This window comes from Muntiacus reevesi, chromosome 2, assembly GCF_963930625.1.
Source record: "Muntiacus reevesi chromosome 2, mMunRee1.1, whole genome shotgun sequence".
NCBI lineage: Eukaryota > Metazoa > Chordata > Mammalia > Artiodactyla > Cervidae > Muntiacus > Muntiacus reevesi.
The window spans coordinates 68,115,901-68,135,474 of NC_089250.1; the positions used below are offsets into that span (position 1 = coordinate 68,115,901).

The following is a 19,574-nucleotide window of genomic DNA, read 5'->3' on the forward strand; positions in this document are numbered from 1 at the left end:
TCAGAACATCTTCAGGGGCCGTCCATCCTCACAGGCTGTCGGAGACGTCTTTGGTCCAGGACAAGTCACGAACCACAGATGCCCAAGCCCCCGGCCCGCGGCTTGCGGGTCCATGGATTTTTCAAATCTTCGCGCACCTGGACTTGCCCCTTCTCGCGGCGCCAGCTCGGCGAGAAGGCTGGTCATCGCCTGCCCTCTGCTGGCTATTGAAGGTATTGACCCCACTTCCGCTCCACCAGGGTTGCATCTGCGGGATGGAATGAAGAGCGGGCATTTATTGAGTTTCTGCTGTATTTCAGGACTGAACTGGACGCTGGGGTGTAAGCATGAACGCGACCTGCTCTCACGGAACTCCAAGAGACAGACCATAATCATCGAATTCAAGCGAATATGAAATTATAGCTGTGGGCCATGTGAGTGAATAATACGAGGATCCGATCCAGGCTTGGAGGAGGGTTGGGGGGGATGCTGGAGGTGGGATTAGGAAGTCCAAGCTGCCCCTAAGAGGGGACTTTAGAGCGCCTGATGCTTCACAAAGTCATTTCAGGTCATCTCGAAAATCCTGCAAGGGCGGGGGCGCTCTCCCCATAAAGCAGAAAGTGGGGTCAGATGGGGGAAAGAATTTACCAAAGTCGCACAGCGAGCTAGGAGCAAAGCCAGGCAGGCTTAGGTCGGCTCGATTCCAAAGTCCTGGCTTTTCCGCCGTTCCCGGGGCTGCGGTGGTGGCAGGCCACGGGGACGGTCCCTCGGGCAGCGCTAGGGCGCGGGGCGGGGAGGGGCGGGGCGGGCTGGGGCCGGGGGGCGGGGCTTGGAACTCGCGGGACGGGGCGGGCTGGAGCCCGGGGGAACGGGGTGGACTGGAGCCCGGCATCGGGGCCTGGAGCTCGGGGGGCGGGACGGACTGGAGTCCGGGGGCGGGGCCTAGGGCTCGGGGGCGGGGCGGGTTGGAGCTCGGGGGCGGGGCCTGGAGTTCGGCCCCGCCCCGGACACTGTAGGCGAAAGGGCGCCCTTGGGCGTGGGGACCGGGTGGGGCGGGCCTCCCTGGTGGGTGGAGTCTAGACGGATTGGGACCTGCAGAGGCCGCCCTTAGCTCGTGGAAGGGGCGGAACCGGGATCTCGCCCAGTCCTAGAGGAGCCGGAAGTGCCTAGGGATTGCGGGGCGGAGACACTTACCTGCTGACCCTGTACCCTCAGGTAGAAGCGGCGGCTCCGGAAGCCCGGAGTCCAGTGGGCAGCTCCCCAGGTAGGGCCCAACCAGGGCCGGAGATGAGGTCCCCGTCCCCCGCCCCACCCGGCGCCGCCCATCTGCCCTGCCATCTGACCCTCATTCCTTCCTGATCCCGGGCCCGAGTCCCTCTCCAGATATCCGAAGGGAACAGGGTGGTGGAGCTGGGCCTCACTTCATCCCTCTCCCCGACTCAGCGCCTCCGGGGTCCCGGGACATCCAGAATGGGGAACCGGGAGAGAATGAGATATATAAACATCTCTGGGGAAAAGTTTCACCACCACCAACCCCGCCCCCCCGCCCCCCCGCCCCCCAGCTTCACCCCTCGGGCAGACTGTGTGACGCTGGAGAAGACACCCACCCTCTCTGAGTGTCCTCAGTTGCAAGACAAGGTCTGACCCTTGCCTCGCCGGCCCTGAGACTGGGCAAGTCAGAGGAAGCAGCTGTGAAGGCAGCTAGGGATCCTGGGTGGAGCTGTCTCTCTTGCACAGCTGGACAGGGCTGACCCTGCGACACCCTCTGGTCCTAGACAGAGCTCTACACGCCACCATCCCTGAATCTGGGAGCCCAGAAAGGCTGAGAGCTGACACCCAGGGCAGCTTGTTCTGCCTTCCCTGTGGTGGGGTTCTATGCAGGCCTGGTGGGGTGGGGTGGCGTGTAGATGTTTGTGGACTCTGAGGCCTGAGCACCCCGGGAGGCCTGCCTGGAGCAAACAGCGAGGCCACCGTTGTGCAGGGCCTTGAATGCCAAGTTAAGTCTGAACTGTCAACTCAGGGCAGGGGCCATGCATTGAAGTCTGACCTGTCCTGCCCTCAGCACCAGCCTAAGTGAGTGACGACTGTCACGATTCCAAAAACAATGCTGCAACTGATAGGTGGCGTGGGTGGGCATTCAGTGCCTGCCACTGCTTTATACCAATTATGTCATGAGTTACTCGGGCATCCCTGTGTTATACCCATTTAGGAGGCTGCAGCTGAGGCTCAGAGAGATGAAGTGACCTGCCCAGGGTCACAGCTAGTAAGGGTCAGAGAGACAGTCTGGTGCCTTAACCACACTGCCTGCTGCCCCCCCAGGATCTGGGCATTGGTCATAAAGCCTTGATCTAGGACAGCAGGAAAGGCGGGGGGCAGATGAGCAGGAAATTGGGGAATAGGATTCAGAGGCCTTGGGAGGGAAGGGTAGCCATGAGTCCTTAGAGGAATTCAGCTGACCAAGCTCCCAGGGGAAGGGGACATATTTGGTTTTAGACCTGTGAGTTTGGGAGTAAAGGGGAGTATAGGGGAGCCGAGCAGAGCTCTCCTCCATCCAGAGCAGACCAAGGAGGCAGAGCTGGTCCCGGAGACAGGAGGTGTCTTCGGGAATGGGTGCAGGTAGAGGGGAGGGAGCCCAGGGTTTGACTCACAAGACTCTCCCCCTCCCCTCCAAAATGCTGAGCAGACAGAGGTGGGACATCCACTCGTGAGCAGGGGAGCAAGGAGAGGAATGAATTCTAGGCTCCCATGACATTAGAGCTGGGAAGGTCTAAGAAATCCAGGCTGAGTTTCATAGAAGGGGAAACTGAGGCCAGCCAGTTACTTGCCGGACCATATCCCACAAGTGGATCAGAGTAGGACCCAGGTGCCCCCTCTGCCACTCAGCTTTCTCCTATCTCAGTGGCTCTCAGCTGGGGGCAGTTTTGTCCCCCAGGGGACATTGGACAAAGTTTGGAGACAGTTTGGTTGTCAGGAGGGAGGGTGCCACTTGGCTTCTAGTGGGTAGACCAGGAATGCTGCTAAACATCTTACAAGCCGCCCGCCAATCCCACAAGAAAGAATTATCCCAGCCCCAAACAGCAGCGGCGGTGAAGTTGAGAAACCCAGTAGCAGGTGGAGCTGAGCCTGTCTCCTACACCCCCTCCCCGCCCACCCACCCCCAGCTCTTCTGCTCTGTGCAGGGCAGAACGTTCCCCCCACTCCTGGGGGGCAGAATGTTGTCCCCCCTCCGCTGCGTGCTCCTTTTTTAAAAAAAATTTTTTTATATACTTATTTATTTATTTTTGGCAGTGCTGGGTCTTCCTTGCTGCGAAGGCTTTCTCTAGTTTTGAGTGGGCTGTACTCTTCATTGCGGTGCGTGGGCTTCTCATAGCGGTGGCTTCTCTCGTTGCAATGCCCGGGCTCCAGGGCGCAAGTGGTTGCAGCTCCTGGGCTCTAGAGCGCTGGCTCAGTCATTGTGATGCATGGGCTTAGTTGCTGCACGGCCTGTGAAATCTTCCCGGACCAGGGATCGAACCCGTGCCCCTGCATTGCCAGGTGACAATGCAGGATTCCTAACTGCTGGACTCTTGGCCACCAGGGAGCCTGATGCTTGCTCCTTTATATTCTTAGAAGCTTCTGGAGTCTTCTCTGCTTTTCCTGGGCTCAGTGATCTAAAGCCCTGCCCACCACACATCTCTCTTTATCAGTGGGTCTCCCATATTCGTACTCCAGTGTTAAGAACGGAGAAACCAAAGTGGGAGTTTTCACCTACCACACAGCAGGTGTGCCTTGCAGGTAAAAGATGTGTTCAATTTGAGTGACATTTTAGGGGTCCAAAGAATTTCATTTTTATCCCAATTTTTCACTTTAGCAGTTCTCATGGGACCTTATGTTTGTGAAGCTCTCTGTTTCTAACCAGCTCCCAGGTGATGCTGGGCCCTGGAGCCGCACATTTGGGATTTTGGTGAGGCATTACAGGGCTGTGCAGAGAGGGCAGCCCTCTTTGTAGATGACTGTGGCGTGGTTTGGGGACCACAGAGGGGAAGGAACCATGGTATGGAATCAGGAAACCAGGATATGAGTCATCAGTCCCTCCCCCCGCATCTACGGCCTGCTAGCTTCATAGGGTTCAGATAAGTCACTTGACTTGTTTGACGGGTAATCTTGCATGGCAGGTCTGCCTGGAGGATGCAGGATCAGAGGGAAGTGCCCTGTGAAGGTGGGATGGTTTGGGTCCCGGCAGCCAGAAGGCTATAGCCCACTGCCATTGGCCAGCAGGGAAGGGGTGATAAGCTGAAGCTGGTGGGGCAGGCACCTGGCCAGTGTGGAGGTGGCTCTCATCATGGCCCTGGCTCTTCTCCGCAGCTGCTACGGCTCCTGCCTCTGGCTGACCCAGCTTTGCCTGGTGTGAGAGCCGGAGGGACCGGTTTAGCTGGGAGAAGAAGGAACAGCTGTGATGGGCCAGGGGCCAGCCCAAGCCTGAATGTGAGTCTGAGGAGTTGGGGTCACGGCTGAGAACTATGACTTCGAGACACTGGGATCAGGTCATGGCTGTGAACGGGCTTCCCACATGTCCCAGGGAAACTGGGAAGGAATTTGGGAATTTGGGCTTTAAATTTTGTAGTTTGGGCCCAGCTGTGGGGGATGCCTTACTGCAAGCATCTGAGAACTGAGCAAAACCTTGGGTACCAGGGTTACCTCCACCCTTGCTCCCCCATACATTAGCCACAATGGCCCAGCAAGGTTCCTTTTAACTCCTAGGACCAGGAGGCAGCAAGCAACCCATTTCTCAGATGGGAAAACTGAGGTCCCCTTTTCCCCCCTGCCTGGGACTGTCCCATGTGACCCCTGGGGGCCCTGGGCCTGATCTGCCATGAGGCTGACCCCTCACTGTACCCTAACGTGGGGTGCCTGCCCTCTCCCTGCCCCCACAGTCAGGCCATCCCAGGGGTTCACACCAAGGGCTCTGCAATCACCCAGGCCTGGGAGCGAAGCCTGGCTCCACTCCTGACGAGTGGTGAGATCGTGGACAAGTCACTCCGCCTCCCCGAGCCTCGGCCTGGCTTGTCTTTAAACAGGGATAATGACCCGCTCGGCCGGCCTGGCCGGTTGTCATAAAGGCGACAGGAGCCCTGCCACTGAGCACTGTGGTCATGATTACTCACGGCATTTAGAGGCTCGCGGCGCCCTGGACGGCCTTACCCGGTGCCCGGATTTGACAGAAGTGAGCATCGCACTTGGAGAAGGGAGGGGGCCCCACGGCCGATTGGGATCAGAACCCACATCTTCAGGCGCACCTCCCAGCCCATCAGGGCTGCCCATCTGCGGAGGCGCTCCGGGGACCCCGAGGACCACCAAGACCACACGCCGGAAGCCTGAGGTAGTCCTGGGCGGGGGGTCAGGCTGCGGGGCCTCCCCAGGAGGGCGGTGGGCGCAGCACCTCCACTTTTCACCCGCACAGCCATGAACTACATGGGGCAGCTGGCGGAGACCGTGTTCTGCACGGTGAAGGGCCTGTACCGGGGCCTGAACCCGGCCACGCTGAGCGGGGGCATCGATGTGCTGGTGGTGAGGCAGGTGGACGGCTCCTTCCGATGCTCGCCCTTCCACGTGCGCTTTGGCAAGCTGGGCGTCCTGCGCTCGCGGGAGAAGGTGGTGAGTTTTGTCTGGGAGAGGGGCTCTGGGAGGAGGCGGGTGGGCGCTGGGAGCCAGGATGGCCACCATGGTCCCAGGACAGGACCCAGACCTCCCTGGGGTGGCGATGCGTCCTCCGGACAGGCTTCCCTTCTTTTATATTTTCCTGGGGTTGGATTGGGGCTTTGGGTCCAGAAAGGCCCCTGTTTTCCCCTGGAAGCAGCATATCAGAGCAGGCTTCCATGCTGGGGCCATCAGACCGGCTCCAGCTTCCTAAGACCTTACCTTTGTGTTCCTGGTAAGCCGCTTCACCTGTGTGGATGGGTCCATTCCCATCTCCCTGACGATGAACTCGGAGCTCACTGCGGAGAGGTGGGGGGAGTTACTCACAAGCTAGTTCCTTGCCCCTAGGAGACCCTTCACAATGGGGTGACTTTCCCAAATCCTAGTCGGAGAGTGTAACCTTTCGGGAGATAGTGTAGCTGACTGGTTAAGGGCTTGGGTTGTGGCCTCAGACTTTCTGGGTTCATAGCCTAACTTTGCTACTTCCCAGAAAATTACTTAACCCCTCTGAGCCTCATTTTCCTCATCTGTAAAGTGGGGATGATGATGGGAGCTATGGCCAGGGGTGGTTGTGAAGATTAAATGAGATAGTCTATATAACACACTCTAGAGAGTGCCCAGGAAAGGGTGTTCGTGTCATGCACAACTGTTTGGGTGCTCTCCTGGGTGTTGGGGACAACCAGTGACAAGATGGATCATGTTCTGGGACTTCACTGATGGTCCAGCAGTTAAGACGCCATCCTTCCAGTGCATGGACGTGGGTTCAATCCCTGGTCAGGGAACTAAGATCCCACATGCCACATGGGGTGGCCAAAAAGTTAAAAAAAAAAAATCATGTCCTTGTACTGATGGGCTGTGGGAGAGAGAGGAACACAGAAACCAAGGCATAAACAAGAATATTGAGATGGTGAGCAGAGACCCTCGGAGTGGGGAGCAGGGGGCGCCCCAAGGTGGGGGAGGGAAGAGAGAGACCCAGAAAGTGCAGTGCACTGGGGCAGCAGGCAGCCTGTGTCCCCAGGACCAGCCTGGAGGCCAGTGGGCCAGAGGTGGGAGTGGAGGACGACAGCGGGGACCCCCGCCCCACCACCCCCCGTTACAGGTGGACATCGAGATCAACGGGGAGCCCGTGGACCTGCACATGAAGCTGGGGGACAGCGGGGAGGCCTTCTTCATCCAGGAGCTGGAGAGTGATGAGGTGAGTGCATCCTCACTGGTGTCCCCTCTGGGCGGGGCCTGGGGATTTGTCACTGTCCCCACTGTGGGGAGGAACCTCCCCCACCATTGGGGAGGGTCTGAGGCAGGGGCATCAGGATGTGCTGGTGGAGCTTGGGGAGGGATGGGGGATGGGGGGATGGGGAGGGATGGGGGAGGAGGAGGGATAGGGGATGGGGAGGAGTGGGGTGGGGCATGGGGAGGGATGGGGGAGGAGGAGGGATAGGGGATGGGGAGGGATGGGGTGGGGGATGGGGAGGGGTGGGGGAGGGGGAGGGGTGGGTTGGGGGATGGGGAGGGGTGGGGAGGGGGAGGGATGGGGTGGGGGATGGGGAGGGGTGGGGGAGGGGGAGAGATGGGGATGAGGGGATAGGGAGGTAAAGAGAGTAGGGGGAGGGATGGGGTTGGGGGATAGGAAGGGCTGATGCTACTTCCAGGAAAGTTTTCTCAGAAGAGGACACTTGAGCTGGGCCCCTGAAGGGTGGGAAGGAGGCCCTCCCCAGGCAGCCTTGGAGAGGAGGAGGGTGCTGAGCAGTGGCCAGGACTGGACAGCATAAGATAACGGCTTGTTCCGAGTCTGGTGCCAGCTGGGGGCAGCCGGGACACGGACGTGTGGGGGCCAGGGAGGAGCAGAGGGGCGTTTGCAGAAGGGAGGCAGGGCCCAGCAGCAACCAGCGGAGGTGTTTAAAGTATCTCGCAAACTTCAGTTGAGCCCCTGCTATGTGCCGGACACTGCAGTGGACTTCGATGAGGGGTGACCCCCACCTGAAAAGAAGGTTCCCAGACTAGCCTGGGAGACAGACCTGTGAACAACAGATGAAGGAACCAGTTGGCCAAGGCGGCGAAGAGGGTTGCAACGGAGGCTGAGGAAAGTCAGGGCAGGCTTCCTGGAGGAGGTGGCACCTGGCTGAGTCTCAGAGGGGAAGTGGGTGTCTGCTGTGGTAGGTGTGGGCAGGGCAGATGAGAGGCCAGTGCCCAGGTTCCTCTCTGGACCGTGTGGTTGCGGGGGGCTTTCAGGAGAGCTTGCACCCCTGGGACTGGGGCTGCTCTGTCTCCATGAGGGAACTCTGAGGCCAGCAACAGGCACAAGGCCATGCTCCCGCCGCCCCTGGGCAGCCTCCAGGCCTGTTTTCCCGTCCCCTCAGCCCTGGTCTGCTCCACAGGAAGACGTGCCTCCCCGCCTGTGCACGTCTCCCATCCCTTGGGGGGGCCTGGCGGGGTTCCCTTCGGACTCCCCGCTGGGCACCACCAGCGAGCCTGACGCCAGCATCGCGGGCATGGCTCCCACCGGGCGGAAGAAGAAACGGCGCAGGAGGAAGACCAAGCGGAAGGAGGACGCGGCGGCCGCCGATTCTAGTTCAGAGGAGCTGGAGGCAGGCGCTGAGAGTGAGCCATCCCTGCTGGAAAAGCCGAGGCTGCAGCCCCCAGGGTATGTCGGGGGCTGAGGGTGTGGGCACGCCACCGGGGGTTCAAGCTGTTTCCTCTGCCGATGCTGTGTGACCCTGGGCCAGGTCCTTAACCTCTCTGGGCTTTAGTTGCTTTACTTCCTCAGTGATGTCCAGGCTTCCACGCCCTGCCCAGGGTACCTGTCCTGTCCGGGACTGTTTATTTCCCTGTGGCCCCCTCAGCAGCATCCAGCCGGAAGGGGAGTCCTCACTGGAGCCCAAAGACATCTACCCCTACTCTGACGGCGAGTGGCACCCCCAGGCCAGGTGAGCGTCAGGTGGGCTACAGGCAGAGACTCAAAGCCGAGGTCTCAGAGGTGGGCTATAGACAAAGACTCAAAGCCGAGGTCTCAGAGGGGTCGCCATGTACATTTTGCTGATGAATAATGACACAGAACATATTTATTGCATTTACCATCCTGTATATCTTTTGTGTAAAGTGTTGGTATTCAACCGTCTTGCCCATTTTTTTATTGCAGTAAAATACACATAGGACTTCCCTGGTGGTCTAGTAGTTAAGACTCCACACTTCCAAGGCTGGGGGCACAGGTTTGATCCCTGGTTGGGGAACTGGGAACCCACCTGCTGCACGGTGCGGCCAAAAAATTGAAAAGAAAAAACACATAAAATTTACCCATTTTAAACCATTTAAAATAATTCCCTGGTGGCTCAGATGGTAAAGAATCTGCCTGCAAGGCAGGAGACCCGGATTCGATCTCTGGGTCAGGAAGATCCCCTGGAGAAGGGAATGGCTACCCACTCTAGTACTCTTGTCTGGAGAATCCCATGGACAGAGGAACCTGGCAGGCTAAAGTACATGGGGTCGGACACGACTGAGTGACTAACTCATCATCAGCCATTTTAAGGGACACAATTCAGTGGCATTTAGTATACTCACGATGTTGTATAACCATCACCCCCTTGAGTTCTAAAGCCTTTTCACACCCTTAATGGAACTGCTAAACCCATTAAGAAGTCACAACCTGGGACTTCCCTGGTGCCCTAGTGGTTAAGACTCCTTACAGACAACGCAGGAGTGTGGGTTCAATCCCTGGTTGGGGAAGTAAGATCTCACATGGCACACAGCCAAAAAAAAAGTCACAACTTTGCCCATTGTTGTTTTTTCTTTCTTAAACTGGATTGCCTCCTTATTGTTGATTTGCAGAAGTTCTTTATATATTTATATATTCTTTATATATTCTAGACCCAACACAGTTATAAATACATGTTGCAAAAAAAAAAAATGTTCCCAGGCTGGAGAGGGCGGCAGGGGGCAGCCTGCTGGCTTGGGGGTCCTGAGTTCTTGTTTCCTGCAGCCTCTCGCCGGGTGAGCTATCATCTCCCAAGAGTGACTCGGAGCTGGAACTGCGGAGCCCCGAACCCAGCCCCCTGAGAGCGGAGTCCCACATGCAGTGGGCCTGGGGGAGGCTGCCGAAGGTGAGGCCCCCCTGTGTCAGCCCCCCAGCCTTACCTCTTAGGGGCTCCATGGCCCCTGCGGGTCAGGACTGGAGTGACTGAGACTTGGCCCACCTGCCTGAGGCCTTGCGGGGTGTGGGAAGCAGGCCCTGCCCCGTCCCCATCATCCCTCTGTTTGATTGAAGGTGGGCAAAGCTGAATGGCCCGAGTCCTCGGTGGTCGCTGATGCCAACTCCAGGATAGCCTCTCCGCCTAAGGGGGCGCCCAGCACCCCCTCCGCCTCTCTGGTTGGCGTGGACCCTCCAGGACCCCCAACCCTGCAGACAGGAGCTGGCATTGACCTTCTTCAGCCTGACACGGAGGTGCCCGCTCTGGCGGGTCCCCCTCTCTCTGCCCCTGAGAGGGAGGAAACCAAGACTCAGAGTTCGGGGGACGTGGGCCCCCGTCCTCCGTCCAAATCCTGGAGCTGGGCTGCTTTGGAAGACCCCGCTCATACCCGCAAGCCAGAGGGGGTGTCCCAGAGGAAAGGTGAGTGATGGCCGGACCCCTCCCACTGCTTCCCTGGCCTCAGGTTATCCCCTGGGTGGACTCTGGGGCTTCAAGCACATTTAAGCACCTACTGTGTGCGCTGTGTCTGGCCCAGCCCTCCTCGTGGGACTCTCAGTCCCGTGGAGCAGACAGATGACGCAGGCGTAAACCAAGGGGAGTGTAACGTGGCGCATACCAGACAGAGTCACTGGCTGGGACCGGGGCTGTTTAAATCATGGGACCAGGAAAGGCCTCTCTGAGCGGGTGATGCCTGAGCAGAGACGTGGGCCATAAAGATCCAGCCAAGTAAGGACCAGGGGAAGAGAATTCTAGGCAGAGGGAACGGCATGGTGATGAGGAGGGAGAGAGGTTTTGTGTCTAGGAACCGAGGCAGATAGTATATCTTAAGCGAGGCCAGGGAGAGTGTTGAGAGAGGAAATTGACTCCTGAACTGTCCACATGGGTAGTCCCTGGCCACATGTGGCTATTTAAAATTAAAAGTGAAAGTGTTAGTCGCTCAGTCGTGTCCGACTCTTTGCAACCCCGTGGACTGTAAGCCTCCAGGCTCCTCTGTCCATGGGGTTCTCCAGGCAGGAATACTGGAGTGGGTAACCCATTCCCTTCTCCAGGGGCTCTTCCTGACCCAGGAATTGAACCATGGTCTCCTGCACTTCAGGCTGATTCTTTACCGTCTGAGCCGCCAGGGAACCCCCAAGTTAAAATTAATTAAAATTAAGTAACACTTGGAGGACTTCCCTGGTGGTCCCCACTTCCACTGCAGAGGGCAAGGACTCAGTCCCTGTTTGGGGAACCAAGATCCCACATGCCCTGTAGTGCAGCCAAAAAAAAAAAAAAAAATGAAATAAGACTTAAAATTCCGTTTCTTCATCATCACGCCACATTGAAGTATACCCCACAGCCTTGTGTGGCCAGCAGCTGCCGAACTGCATGCACAGTGCAGACCTGGGACCTTCCAAGCCTTGCAACCGGTTAAGGCCTGGGCCGGACAGCGCCACCTTGTGGTGCTCAGGGGTAGGGGACGCAGAGTGTGCCCAAGAGTCCACCTCGCTGGGTCAGGCGGACAGATGCCCCCTCCTCTCCCGCCAGGTTCCCTGAAGAGAAGCCAGCACCTGGGCCCCAGTGACATCTACCTGGATGACCTGCCCTCCCTGGACTCTGAGAACGCAGCCCTTTACTTCCCCCAGAGGTGCCCGGGTTCTGGGCTCCGGGGTGTCTTGGGATCGAGGCCCGTGGGGCCAGGGGTCGGCGCACAGGGGCCAGGCCCTCCCCCCTGCCTCCTCCTTTTGTTCATGTCCCTGTTGGTCCTTTCGTCCCCAGCAGCGGTGGGCTGGGGGCCAGAAAGTGGAGTGCTCCTGACAGCGTGAAGCTGCTGGGGGACTGCAACCCCGAGCAGGAGCCAGAGCCCGCTGCGGACACAGCAGGCATCGTGGTGCTGTCCCTCTGTGGGGGCCTGGCTGACGGCAGGGACATCTCTGCGGGTATGCTCGGCAGTGGCCCTGCCCTCCCGAGGACTGTCACTGAGCCCAGGGCACGGGAGAAGGGAGGGAAGACCCTCAAGGGTGGGCAGTGGAGGCGTGTGTGAGGCTTCATGGAGCCCACCCTCGGCCAGCAAGTGCTGGGCGTCCCCAAGACCCCCTGAAGCCAATGCTGAGTGACGCCGAGCTGTGACTCCAGGACGGCCTGGGGTGGGACCAGCAGATGCCAGAGCCCCCGGGAGCCGGGAGCCCTGCTCTGGTTGAGCTGTAGGAGGCCCCAGGGGCGGAGATGGGGCAGCCAGGAGGGGTGGGGACAGTGGGTCACACGGGACATCAGCCTCACCTCTCGCTTTCTGCCTCTGTGTCCAGAGAAGTTCAACCAGCACATGGTCTCCTACCAGGACCTTGCCCGAAACCCCGGCCTGCTGGACGACCCGAACCTGGTGGTTAAGATCAACACGCAGTGCGTACCGGGACTGGGCCACTGGGTCAGCCCTCCCTCCACGGCCCTGACACCCCATCTGTCTCCGCAGGCATTATAACTGGGCTGTAGCTGCCCCCATGATCCTGTCCCTGCAAGCCTTTCAGAAAAACTTGCCCAAGGTAATGGTTAGAGCACCCCCCGGATCTCCTGGGGAAAGTGGCCATACCCTTGGCAAGGAAGGGGAGGGTGGGCAGAGATGGACCTGGGGCTGATGGGCGGCAGGACCCACTCTGGGAGGAGAGACCCAGGCTCCCTGAAGCCTTGCCCTAGGCGGTGTAGATGATGCACCCCACTTTCCCTGGCTTCCTGCCATGGCTAAGTCCATCCGGAATGGATTTGGACTTCAGAGGAATTCAGGGCAAACCAGAGGCAACAGGGACGTGCCTTCAGCAGGAGCCTTTTGGATCTGAGAGACAGTCTTGGAAGGTGGAGGTCCCAGCCCTCACCTTTCCCGGAGACCCTCTCCAGGCTGGGCTTGGGGTGTTGCTTTATCAGCACACAGTCGTTGAGTACCTGTTGAGTATGTGCCAGGCCCGGACCAGGGAGAGTCACGCCCTCATAGGGAGATAGTTAACCAGAGACTCAGTCAAATGAGTATACAGTTCAACTGTGAGAAGCAGGAAGGAACTGTCTGGGGTGCTTTGAGAGCCTCCAGCAGGGGGTTTGCTGAGGTCTGAAGGCTGAGTAAGCGAGGGGTGGGGAAGAGCCTGTGCGGGTGTTCAGAGGTGGAAGGTCCAGCCTCTGTAGTCCCTCCCAGAACCTCCACCCCGCACAGGGCTGACCTGCACCCACCCCTTCTGCCCCTCTGCCAGGGCCCCACCCTGTCTGACCCATTCTTACTAGCTTGGTTAGGCTTGCCCAAAGGACCTGATGTTGACAGCTGGTGCCTCCCATTGGTGCCACTCAGCTCTGTCCTCTGGTTGTCTGTAGGTCTAAGCTGGGACCTCAGAGCCTGTGGGAAGGGAGAGGGTCTCCCCCAGACCCCCCACTTGGCTCTTCTCACCTTAACCCGGACAAACTCAGGACAAACTTAGGAGAAACTCTACCAGCCCAAGTGGTGGGCACTAAGTCACTTTAGCTGTGTCCGACTCTGCGCAACCCCAGGGACTATAACCCACCAGGCTCCTCTGTCCCTGGGATTCTCCAGGCAAGAATACTGGAGTGGGTTGTCATGCCCTCCTCCAGGGGATCTCCCCGACCCAGGGATCGACCCACATCTCTTACATCTCCTGTATTGGCAGGCCGGTTCTTTACCACTAGCAGCACCTGGGAAGCCCCAGCCTCTTCCCTGCCCAGGTGGACACCCTGGCTCTTGTCCTCCTGACTTGGGTTCTCCATTCTGTATTTGCAGGAAGCTAATAAGTCTCCTAGGTGGGCCTGGGCTGAGCTCTCCATGGGATTACCTAGCACAAACATAATCAGGGTTCTTCACAGGGTCGTACTGTCCCCACTAGACAATGATGGTCATATGTGCAGAGAAGGAGGCTGCTCAGGGGATAGATCACTGACCTTAGGAATTGCCCATGTTGGTCTTGGAGGGTGAGGGTGGTACTGGCTAGAGACTGTCCCTGCCGCCACTTGTTGGCATCATGCAGGGAGAACCAGATCTTGAGAAACTCCCAAAGCACTGCCCTCAGCCACTAGAGTAGAGTTGGTAGTAGTAGATCTTGATTCCTGAGATCTGGAGGGCAGGCCAAGGCTGGGCTAGAGCTGGGGGATCTGCTCTAGCTGGGGTGGGGTGGAGGCGGGCAGAAGTGGCCTTTGTTCTCCCACGCTCATCTCCTAGAGTCATTGCTCAAAATCCTAAGATGGGGGTGAGTAGGCTTCTTTAGCCCCCCCATGTTGATAGCCCCTTGCTCTAGGGTCAGCCCCAGACTCCGGGTTCATGGGGGCCCCAAGGGCAAGGTAAGGTGCGTTTGTGTGGGGCAGGAGAAAACGCCAGTGGCCTTCCTCTGCCCGCAGAGCACCGTGGACAAGCTGGAGAAGGAGAAGATGCCCCGGAAGGGAGGCCGGTGGTGGTTTTCCTGGCGACGCAGGGATTTCCCGGCCAAGGAGGTGGGTGATCATGGTCCCAGGCGGGACCCATATGGGCAGTGGGCGGGGATTCACTAGATGGATATTTTCCCCACAGTGCAGTGCCCAGAGGGAGAAAACCACAGCCCAGGAGCAGCAGGGGTAAGTCGGATCTCGTGGCTGGGGCTCCACAGCTGAGCAGGAGCTCAGAACGATGGCCATGAGGGGCGGATGCAGCCAGCACCCCTCCCCTGCCATGGGTCTTTGTCATTCTGCAATCACTTCTACACCCCTTCTTTTTCCTGAGACATGTCCCCATTTCACAGATGGGAAAACCCACATACATCAAAGGTCTCACAGCCAGGAAGTGGCAGAGCTGGAAGGGGTACCCAGACTCCCAGCCTGGACAAGGGGCTACCTTATGAAGGAGTAGGGCATCCCCTCTCCCCCAGGGGCCAGCTGATCTTGCTTCCTTTTCTCATGTCTGAAGCAGCCCAGAGTGTCCAAGGCTGAGTGGGGGGGGCGGTTATCGAGGATGGGCTGACTGCTCCTGCGGGAGGTGGGATTGGCCAGGACCGAGTTCTCAGTTCACTGTCTCCGAAGCAGGTACCAGCGTCCTGACCATGCAGAGCACCCTGGGGGCTGGGCGCCCTGCGTCTCGGCGCTGGCTCTGTGGAGTCACCTTTCTGGGTGGAGACCCCCCTGGCCTGCGTCCTGCTGCCTGCCACCACCCCCTAAATGGGCGGCCTCTAGAGGGTGCCTAGAGGTGCAGGGACACGCGGCAGGCTCCCTGTGGCCTGGGTGAGGGGTGGGCACCTGCGGGAGGGAAGGCCTGGCCTGGGGGAAGTGGCTTGAAGGCTGGTCCACCCGCAGGGAGAAGGCAGAAGCCCTGAGCAGTGAGGATGACACCCTGGACAGCCCCGTCATCCTGGAGGCCCCCTCCCCGCCGCCCTCGCCCCCAGCCCACGCCCCTGCCTACAAGAAGTCCCTCCGCCTCTCCTCCAGTCAGATCGTAAGTGTGGGCAGGTATGGGGGTGGCAGGGCTGCAAGAACTGTGTTCCCGGGGCCCTCAGGGTCCGACTGCGAAACAGCTTGTGTTCTCCAAAGCCCGGAATCCATCCCCAGTGGCTGCCACCCTGCTGGCCCCTGCATACCTCCTCCGGGGACACCTCTCGGTGCCACTTCTTCACATGCCAGCCCTTTTTTCTTTTTTTTTTTTTAAAGTTGAGTTTATTAGGGAAATATGAGAGGTAAAGACACCCCAAGTGACAGACAGAAAACTCTGAAAATGTCCCTTTTCAAGCCAAGTGGGGTCTTGGCCTTGACCTCCCCAAAAGGACAAGAAACTCGTGGGTTAGCAACACCATTCTGTGGCAGCCACCTCGCGGGGCATCTCAGCCAGGACTGCTTCCCACCGCTGGAGAAAGGCTGGGAGAAGACAAGTCCATTCTTTGGTGGACACTCTGGCTACAAAAGCCCCCTCTGATGTATGGAATCTTAAAATATCTACCTGCAGGAACTTCCCGGGTGGTAGTCCAGGGGTTAAGGGTTTGCACTTCCAATGCAGGAGGCACGGGTTTGATCCCTGGTAGGGGAACTAATATCCCACATACCCTGCAGTAGAACCAAAAGCAATTAAAAAAAAAAAAAAGTCCCTGTAGTGGGTTGGCTGGCTCTGGGTCTGCCTTTGGAAGCTACAAGAAATCAAACGCTGATGACAGCCTCTCAAATTCTGGCAACCCCAGGCCCCCAAGTCACACCCTGGAGTCACTGTGGCTGAAATGTTTTCTTCCCAAGTGTGACTCTGGCCAAGTAGCTGCCCAGAAGGGTCTGGCCAGCCTGGTACAGAGTAGCTTGCCATCTGTGTGGTTCCCAGGGGTGCACACCCAGCTCAGGGATCAGCCAGGTCGCAAGCTGTGGCTGGGAGCTGCCCCCGGGGGAGATGTCACAGGACCCTAGCCTCAGGCAGGGGGCTGCCGGGGAAGATCCCCTCAGGGCCCCCTCTGCGGAATGGGGTGTCTCCGCCCAGAGCAGTGTCGGCCCCGAGGCCGACTTGAGAAACCTAGACGGGGGTCACGGGCCAGGCTTGGTCCATGAGCTTAATCTCAAAGCTCCCAGGCCCGGCGCTGTACGGGTCCCACCAGCAGCCCCTCGCGTCCTCCTTGTGGCCACCTTCTGCCCACATGGCTGACTCTGATGCATTCAGGAAGGTTCTTGAGTTGGGAGGAACAGGAGAAAGAGGCCTGTGGAGAGGCGTGGCCACGGTGTGGGGGTGGGAGGGTGGGTGGGTGGTGGAAGGACAGCGCCTGGCTGAGCCATGGCCCCCCTCCCCCGCGTCCCACCCCAGCGGCGCCTCAACCTGCAAGAAGGTGCCAACGATGTGGTCTTCAGTGTGACCACCCAGTACCAGGGCACCTGCCGCTGCAGGGCCACCATCTACCTGTGGAAGTGGGACGACAAGGTGGTCATCTCCGACATCGACGGCACCATCACCAAGTGAGGCAGGGGTCAGCCGTGGGCCGGGAGGGCCCGGGGCCTGGCCTCCCTCTGTGCTCGGGGAGGGGGCGGCAGAGAGGCCCGCCCTCCCAGCGGGCTATCCAGGGGGTGGGGGTGGGGGCCCTCTGGGCTACACGCACCGAGGGGGAGGGCCAGGTGGGACTGGCTCCGAGTAACCGGGTACTTACTCTGTGGGTCTAGGTCGGACGCGCTGGGCCACATTCTGCCCCAGCTGGGGAAAGACTGGACACATCAGGGCATCACCAGTCTCTACCACAAAATCCACCTGTGAGTGCCCGGGCTGGGCGGGGTCCCAGGGTGGCAGTGACAGGATGCCCGAGGCCCCCTGGCCTCTGCCCCCGGAAGCCAGGCTTGGGGGTCCACAGTGGAGGAGCAGGTCCCCGGGCAGGTCCCTGGAGTCGGGGAGACCTGCTGGCCCTCGGTTCGCCTGTGAAAGGCTCGTCCGGTGGGGCCGGGGTCGGGGCCTGAGTCTAGCTGCCGGCCTTCCTGCTGTAGATTACAGACTGGCCTGAGTCCTCACCTCGGGCCTGGGTCCACATGGACCTCAGGACTCTGTGGTGTTCCTTCTCCCTCCCCGGCCTGGCTCAGCTGCCATCCTAAGCCCCGCCCGGCAGAGGCGCCAGGGTTGCGCTTAAGCTGATCGAAGCCCCGAAGGGGAGGTGGGTCCGGCCGGTCTTTTTGATTCCGCGTCTCACCCCCAGAAACGGGTACAAGTTCCTCTACTGCTCGGCACGGGCCATCGGCATGGCCAGCCTCACCAAGGGGTACCTGCAGCGGGTGAGCGAGGCGGGCTGCGGCCTCCCCGAGGGCCCCCTCCTGCTGTCCCCCAGCAGCCTCTTCTCCGCCCTGCACAGGTAACCGCCCGGTGGGACGCAAGCCCATCGCTGGGGTGGGGCGGGGCTGGGAGGTGTGCAGGCCCACTGCCAGCGCGGGCCTCGCTCGGGCATCCGCTGGGTCAGGCCCTGCAGCGTCCCCTGACCCTGCACATCTTGGTGGCGCACTAACCCCCTCCCTGCCCACGGCCCCCGGCTGCTGCAGGGAGGTGATAGAGAGGAAGCCAGAGGTGTTCAAGATCGCCTGCCTGAGTGATGTCCAGCAGCTCTTTCTGCCCCAGGAACAGCCCTTCTATGCCGCCTTTGGGAACAGGCCCAATGTGAGTGTGCCCTCCTCGGGGAGCGGGGTGGGGGATGCTGAGCCACTGGCTCCACCCCTCCCGGCCCCCTGACCCCTCCTCATCCCCTGTAGGATGTCACTGCCTACCGGCAGGTCGGCCTGCCCGCCTGCCGCATCTTCACAGTCAACCCCCGGGGAGAGCTCAGCCAGGAGCTGATGAAGAACCACAAGTCCACGTGAGGCCCTGCCATGTGCCCCCACGCCCCGGCCCTCTCCCCGAGGCCCAGTGCCACCTACCTACCCGCCCCTGGGGACCACCCTCCATCCCCGCCCCAGCCCCGGGTCCAGGGCTCCCAGGCAGAACACAAGGTCTCCACCTGCTGTCATGGAGACCTACATCTCTACCTGCATCTCTGCCCGCAGGTACGAGCGGCTCAGCGAGGTGGTCGAACTCCTCTTCCCGCCCGTGGCCCGCGGCCCCAGCACAGACCTGGCCCACCCTGAATACAGCAACTTCTGCTACTGGCGGGAGCCGCTGGCCCCCGTGGACCTTGATGCCTTGGCCTGAGCCTGCCTCCGGCTGCCCGCTGACCATGGCCCAGCCCAGAACTGACTGTGTGTCCCAGGGCATGTGGTTCGGAAAGCCAGGTGCCCGCTTGGCCAACCCGCTGAGGGGGAGGGAGGGGTGCTGTGAGCTGGCCGTGGCCTCTCCTGTCCCTGGGTCTTGGCCAGCTGGGCTACGGTCAGGGGGCAAGGGGGCCGCTGCTCCAGGCCCCAGCATGGCCCTGCCCTGTAGCCAAGAAATGACTGGGTCCTTGCAGGGGTTCTCTACACCCTTGATGTCTCTTTCCTTCTCACCCGGGACCCGAACTCAACTCCTGACAGGACAGAGATGAGAGAGAGGCCCCTCTGAGGCTTGAGGCCTGTACGCCCAGCAGAGGGGTGATGGCGGCTAACCATCCGGGGAAGAAGTTGTCTTCCAACCCTCTTTGGGGAGCCTGCACTGTGCCCTCTGAAGCCAGATCTCCGTAGCCCTGGCCCCTTCCCACAGCTCTGGAGCCAGCCAGACATTACCGTGGAGCCCCGCCGGTGCGCTGGTGTCTCAGCCTATCCGGACCCCAGAGGCGCTGGGACCCCCCAGCCTCTGGGGAGGGAGATGCCACATACCCGGCCCCTCCCCGCACCTCCACTGAGGACGCAGCCCAAGACTCTGCCTGCCCCCCCACCCCCAGCCCTTGCTGGTCATTCCACCACCCACACAGCCGCTGCATGAGTTTCTGTCCGAGGGGCTGTGGGAAGCAGGGCCAACACCCCTCTGCCGCCATCCCTCCCGCCGCCTTTGGGGAAGAAAGGACCTTTAGACAGGCTAAAAGCTTTAATCCAGGCCTGCCCTAGCCACCCCCCGACCACCACCCCCAGCACCAAAGTGGAGGGCAGAACACTAAATGTCAGGAACGCAGAAGGCGGGGCTGTGAACTACCACGGGGGCGCCCAGTCCCCCGTGGGGAAACCGAGGCCAGAAGCCTCAGCAGGGATGGGTCTCCGCGGGGTATGTGAGCCAGACGAACACTTGTGTTCTCATGTTGTCATACCTGAATTTCTCACCCCGTTGTGAACATCCGCGCAGGGCCGGGGTTTTCCAAGGATGTCGGAAACTAGGCCTGGAGCCCTTGCTCTCCAGCTGTGGCTTCCTGC

The 19,574-nt window shown here is 59.9% G+C and overlaps 1 protein-coding gene and 1 pseudogene across 11 annotated transcripts; both read left to right on the forward strand.

Annotated features, from left to right (window-relative positions):
• Window positions 1-394, forward strand: part of LOC136157191 (receptor-binding cancer antigen expressed on SiSo cells pseudogene) — a 15,692-nt pseudogene extending 15,298 nt beyond the window's left edge.
• On the forward strand, window positions 276-19,266 carry LPIN3 (lipin 3). Of its 11 annotated transcripts, XR_010661484.1 has the most exons (23): window positions 1,100-1,243; window positions 4,324-4,443; window positions 5,037-5,338; window positions 5,420-5,613; window positions 6,755-6,850; window positions 8,013-8,296; window positions 8,403-8,579; window positions 9,629-9,749; window positions 9,914-10,256; window positions 11,364-11,463; window positions 11,595-11,755; window positions 12,122-12,215; window positions 12,286-12,355; window positions 14,199-14,291; window positions 14,368-14,411; window positions 15,123-15,261; window positions 16,597-16,745; window positions 16,947-17,033; window positions 17,468-17,620; window positions 17,805-17,919; window positions 18,012-18,115; window positions 18,303-18,527; window positions 18,765-19,266. XR_010661484.1 is itself a non-coding variant. In XM_065922010.1 (22 exons), the coding sequence occupies exons 4-22, from the start codon at window positions 5,422-5,424 to the stop codon at window positions 18,445-18,447; spliced, it is 2,667 nt and encodes an 888-aa protein (XP_065778082.1). In that variant the 5' UTR covers window positions 276-413; window positions 4,324-4,443; window positions 5,037-5,338; window positions 5,420-5,421; the 3' UTR covers window positions 18,448-19,266. The 11 variants fall into 11 exon arrangements, 10 of the variants coding, with proteins under 10 accessions (XP_065778082.1, XP_065778081.1, XP_065778080.1 ...); XM_065922010.1 differs by lacking the exon at window positions 1,100-1,243 and adding an exon at window positions 276-413 and having other exon boundaries at window positions 18,303-19,266; XM_065922009.1 differs by having other exon boundaries at window positions 1,053-1,194; window positions 18,303-19,266.
• The last annotated feature ends 308 nt before the right edge of the window (window positions 19,267-19,574 follow it).